Genomic DNA, 5454 nt, shown 5'->3' with positions numbered 1-5454 from the left:
TCCTGCTGGACTAATGAGTAAGAATTTGTTTGATAAATACTGTTACACTTCAAGTGCGTATCATCGTTTTGTTTCAAACCTGACTTAAGAACATAGGTTATGCTGCCAGAAGCTAAGACTCGGGTATGACTTGAGCAGCAATCATACCCTTTTTTTTCTTTTTTTTTCTTTTTACTTCAGGGATTAATTTTGTGTTTCAGGTCAATATCTCCCAGGCAGATATGCAGGCCATTGGCAATACTATCACTATGGTAACACAAGATGGCACCACCATCACAGTCCCTGCCCACGACGCCGTCATCTCTTCGGCAGGAACACATTCGGTAGCGATGGTTACTGCAGAAGGCACTGAAGGACAGCAGGTAAGATATTATCCTGCACACATGTGTAATGTTCCTTTATAAGATGATATAAAATAGGCACCTAAGCCATCATAGTTCTGTCATTCATGTAGCTCTATCTAAGTAAAGCTGTTTTCAACACTTGACCATAGCATCCCCCTCTTAAGAGGTGTATTCTACTGCAGTGCTGTACCTGAACGTATGGCAGAATGCTTTAAAAACAATTGGGCACAAAGAAAACATTCTGAGGTGCCAGTCTGGTAATTTATTTAAGTGCATGTAAAATAAGACCTAGAAATGCTAAGTGTTTTCCTCAAAGTCACATAGTAAATGAGTGGCAGAGCTAAGAATATAATCCAGTATGAACTGTAACTTTATCACTTAATATTATGGGACTGTAATATACTTGGCAGATGGGAAACATTTATGTATAAGTATATATTTGCAGTTTTGTTTTTAATATATAAATAAAATAGCTAACATTTTTAGTAGAAATACAGTGATACAGTTTTTAATCTTTAAGTTAAAATGCATCCCACTGTTCTGAAGACGCGCCACATGACAGTGAAGATATTTATTAATCACCGTGCTCTGTCTATATAAATAATCACAGGCTTATAAGCACATTTATTGAACTGTGCAGTTCTGAGGAAATCGGTACTTTGAGGGCTAACAGATAACTTTGAGAACGCAGTGCTGGCAACCTTTCTTTAAAAATGTATGTTTTGTACAATAAAATCGTGCTCGTGAGTAATCCTAGCTTTAAATTTAACTTTAACTTTGAAGATAAATGTTGCTGTATGAGGTCAGTAATAGTCGTAGATCTGTCATCCAGTTGATTCTCTTCTTTGGTCTTGAAGGTTGCTATTGTGGCTCAAGACTTAGCAGCATTTCACAGTGCATCATCAGAACTGGGACATCAGCAACATGGGCACCATTTAGTGACTACAGAAACTAGACCTGTTACGTTGTTGGCTACGTCCAATGGAACACAAATTGCAGTACAGGTAATACAGTGATAAATGTTTTTTTGGAGTGTTTCTTACTTCCAGAGCTAGAAGCTCCTAGTCACGTAACAAAATGATTCAAATAAGCTTGGCTCCCCTGAAAATATGGCCCATATCCATATGATCTGGTATTTTAAATAACATATAGGGTTAGGAAGAGGAACAATAAGAACCTGATTTTCCAGATCTACTTGTAGAACTTTCAAAAAAAGGGGAGGTTAGGGGAGGGCCAAACTTCAGGTCAACTTAGTCATGCATGGAGTCATGGGTTTTCAGCGGAAAAGTGCTGTCATTCATCCTTCAGCATAACATACAGAGCTGATACTTCTGATACTTGAGCCAAAGAGTAATTCCTAGGTGTTAAAGCATTTAAATTAAATTCAACTATTTTAAAAGAAGGTGGAAAGCAAGCAGAAATAAAGCTTTTATCTGGAGAGTAACTGCAAACAAAATCTAGATGAGTATTTTCATGAATAGTTTTACTCAGAGGGAAGCTTGCCTTGACCAGAATGTTGAACAAAACTGCTAGCACAAACAGTGGCCAGGATGCTGCCTTACTCAAACTTTAAATTAACTATGTGTATATTTTGGTTTTGTTACATATGATATGATGGTAGGTTAATAGAAGCTTTTGGAAATTTTAAATCTGGAAGATGTAGTATTTTAAAAATTCACCTCTTTTAAATGACGTTGCAGTCAAGGGTCAAATAAACGACTAAAGGATCTTAGGGAAATTGTCTCTTCAATGACAGAAGCCAATTTTAAACTCAAAGTAAAATAAAAGGAGTTGAATTTGTTTAGATTTTGGGTTGCATGGTAGTATCAGTCCTGCAAAGTGCCTAATACTTTTGGTCCACCTCACAGCCCTCTTGATTCTGGGCTTAACTATGTGCATAAATAAGAAGTACAGTGGGAATGTAATGAAGCTACTTTTGTGTTCAAATTTACTGTGGAATTGGGACTCAGCACTTTGTGGGTTTGATCCTGTTGTTGTCTGGGTACACCACAGACACACATTTTGTTCCAGAGAACATGGAAAATCACAGGAACCATACATCCTGAAACAGTGTACAATTAGCAGGAGGATAATTTTCATGGATGTGATACACCCTATGAGTTTCAAAGGGAGTCAAGTATATGCAACTGTCTTGAGCATGGTTCGCATGATGGGCCTTGGCTTGGACAAATACCAATATGTAAAGAACATCAATGTGGCTATGCAGAGAGGAGGTGCTCGAGAGTTTCTAAACAAATCAGTATTAAACATGTTAAGTTAATATGTGTTCTTGGAAGGTTCTTGGAAATGCAGGAAATGCACTCACAAATTTAATTTCTGGGGGTAAAATATACTGTACATGTGGAAGTAACAGCAGCTTAAGCCTGGGTTCTTCCAATTTGCTGAAACTAATATGAGATAAAAACCTCTGAGCGTTTGAGTCTCAGGATTAATGCTGCAGTCTAAGTGTATGCATGCACGCTGCTCTCTTAAGAGCTCAGGCTGAAAGGAAGTGTGAAATGAGCAATTTTTATTTTCGCCTTTGTTAAATGGAAAGTAGCAAGTCAGGTGCTGAGTAAAGAGCAATGAGAGTCAAGAAGCTCTTAATTTTGAACTGTCTTTTGAGCTAGGTTGGCAGTAGTTGAAACTGCACGTAAGAGAAGTCATATCAGAAGGCATGAGAGGAGGAAAAGAAAGTAATTTGCACCCTCAGCAGTGTGTCCTTTGAATGAAAGGAAAATGCGGGTGCTTTCTGCACATGCCCCTCCTTTTCTTAGCAGCAGTGAAGCTTTTGGTGAAGTATCTTAATTAAGCTTAAAATATACAATGCAAAGAGAAGAGAGAGAATTAGAAATTATCATATGATTCATTATTACTGAGTTCTTGTTTCTCTTTTGTGCTTTGATAGCAATGAATGAATCCATTTGGTTTCCAAATACTGATAAAGCCAGTAGCCTAACAGCCAGATTGAAGTTCTAAGGAGGTGGTAACAGAGTTCTTCTTGAGTGGCTCCAGAATGTGATAACCAGTGACTATAAAAACAAGTTACAAGTGATATTTAGAACTATTAGGTCAAATAATCTGGTTTTAATTTTAATCTGTCAGATAATCTGGTTTTACTTTTCACACTGTCATACATCTTTCCACCAAGCTGATAGGTAATGGCCAGCTTTATGGTTTTGTTAGGTTGAGGTTGTCTTCAGTGTTCCCATCAGTGGATGTACGTGCATGGTGTACATACTGCAAAACTTCGTGTTCTCTCCCAAAATTGTGTCCAGCTGTCTTTATTCAGGGTTGATTTTGATGTTGGCTCTGATAGTGCCAGATACAGGGATGGTCCTGTAGTTGCAACTACGATTATTTCCTCTCTAAACTACTATAGAATCGAACAGTTGTCATCATGACTGCTTTTTTGTGCAGTCAGGATTCTGCAATAAATGTACACTTTTTATATATATTAATGTCATATGGTGTTCCAGAGAGCTGACTTTCTGCAAGAGAGTTAAGAAAAATGAAGATGTTTGTTTACTTTACCAGTGTTAAAATGTAATGGTGGCTGCTGAATTACTTTTGAAAGCCCTATCTTAGCTTTGATGTATCCACCAGGTAGAAATATCATCTACTTTGTGTGTCATGAAATGTGTTTACTGTTTAACAGTTCTTTGAAGAACATGTATTTGGCAGACACATAGAAACTCAGTTTAATCTGCTATCAGAAGCTATCTTAATTGTCATGCTGATTAGATAGCTGCTAGTATATACTACCCAGAAGAAGTGTGATAATACTGATCACACTTATTTGGGCTAAAGTATTGATCCATGTCTAGGGCTTTGGTTTAATTTTAGTTTTTTATTACACTTACCCATATGTAACATTTTGGATTTCTTTATGTTTAAATGCATTTGTTTCAGCTTGGAGAACAACAGTCTCTGGAAGAAGCCATTAGAATAGCCTCCAGGATACAGCAGGGAGAAACACCAGGGATTGATGATTAACTTCTGAAACTGCTACTAGAACAATAGAGTGAAAGGTATTTTATTTTCAATCAACAAAGGTCCATGCCAGCAGCAACCCATGAAAACTTTGAAGTTCTCCGCTCACTGATACTGGGTACACGTTTTATGCAAGAGTGAAGAACATTTTGCAAGTTTTGTGTACATAACCCTTGGAATGGACTGACATCTTCTACTTCCAACCGTTGTATATTCAGGAATATGGAATTAGGATTATGTAGTAAATTTCCTTGTTATCCTCTCATCAGATTTCAGACTGGTCTACAAGCAAATGAAATATGAAATAGAAGCATTGGAATCAATTTTTAATGTTGTATACAAATAATGAAAGCATTACTGAAGATTTCAGATGTTTAAAATACCATTAAAAATCATCATTTCAGGAACCTTTACAAGTAAAAAGATGACAAAGCCTTTTAAATCGCGTTCCATAAATGGAAAAGTCTTGGATTTTGAGCCTACTGTAAATCTTCGTAATTTGATTAGTTTCATACAGATTTGAATACTCTTTAGGTTATCCACCCCATCTCGTTCATTGTAAATACAGACTGTTATTGCTGGAAGTGCTAATTATATTATCTTTAAATTGGATTATGTACAAAGGAGAAACTTTGGTTGTTCAATATTAAAGGAAGTAAATCTAATGATTTTGTTTCTTTACATATTTTACTTAAGATGTTACTCTCAAATTATTATGCAATAAAATATAGCCAGATTGTATTGTCTAGATAGGATGATGTTGTCGTGTGACGTACCGTTTTCCTTTTTAATGAGACTGAAGTTCAAATTATTTATTTACGGCCTTGTATAAATTTTTCCAAAGTTTATTTATCATAAACTTAAAATTTTGACATATTAATTTTGATCATAATCCACTATAATGTATTAAGTAATTAGTGTTAATAGTTACATTTGAAGCATTCTAGGACACTACAAGAATGATTAAAATAGTAATTCGTCAACTGATTTTGACTAGAAAGTAAACTATCTGTTTTCAAGAGGAATATTTCAAATGGTGCATCTGCGGCATAAGTACGACTACTAATAGTCTATTTTCAACAGTTCTGAGTGCCTGCTGCTACTGCTCAGTACCTAG

General features: G+C 36.1%; 1 protein-coding gene across 1 annotated transcript in view; it reads left to right on the top strand.

Annotated features, from left to right (window-relative positions):
• ZNF143 (zinc finger protein 143) overlaps positions 1-5002 on the top strand; it is a gene marked incomplete at its 5' end in the record, with an annotated part of 21231 nt that extends 16229 nt beyond the window's left edge. The window contains 3 exons of the mRNA XM_010182496.1: positions 201-362; positions 1202-1348; positions 4257-5002. Coding sequence (XP_010180798.1) covers positions 201-362; positions 1202-1348; positions 4257-4340 — 393 coding nt within the window. The remainder of the gene's footprint in view (positions 1-200; positions 363-1201; positions 1349-4256) is intronic.
• Between the last annotated feature and the right edge of the window lie 452 nt (positions 5003-5454).

The sequence above is a fragment of the Mesitornis unicolor genome, unplaced genomic scaffold (genome assembly GCF_000695765.1).
Source record: "Mesitornis unicolor isolate BGI_N332 unplaced genomic scaffold, ASM69576v1 scaffold30044, whole genome shotgun sequence".
NCBI lineage: Eukaryota > Metazoa > Chordata > Aves > Mesitornithiformes > Mesitornithidae > Mesitornis > Mesitornis unicolor.
The sequence above is the reverse complement of the archived record's forward strand: the minus strand, read 5'-3'. Positions and strand labels throughout refer to the sequence as shown.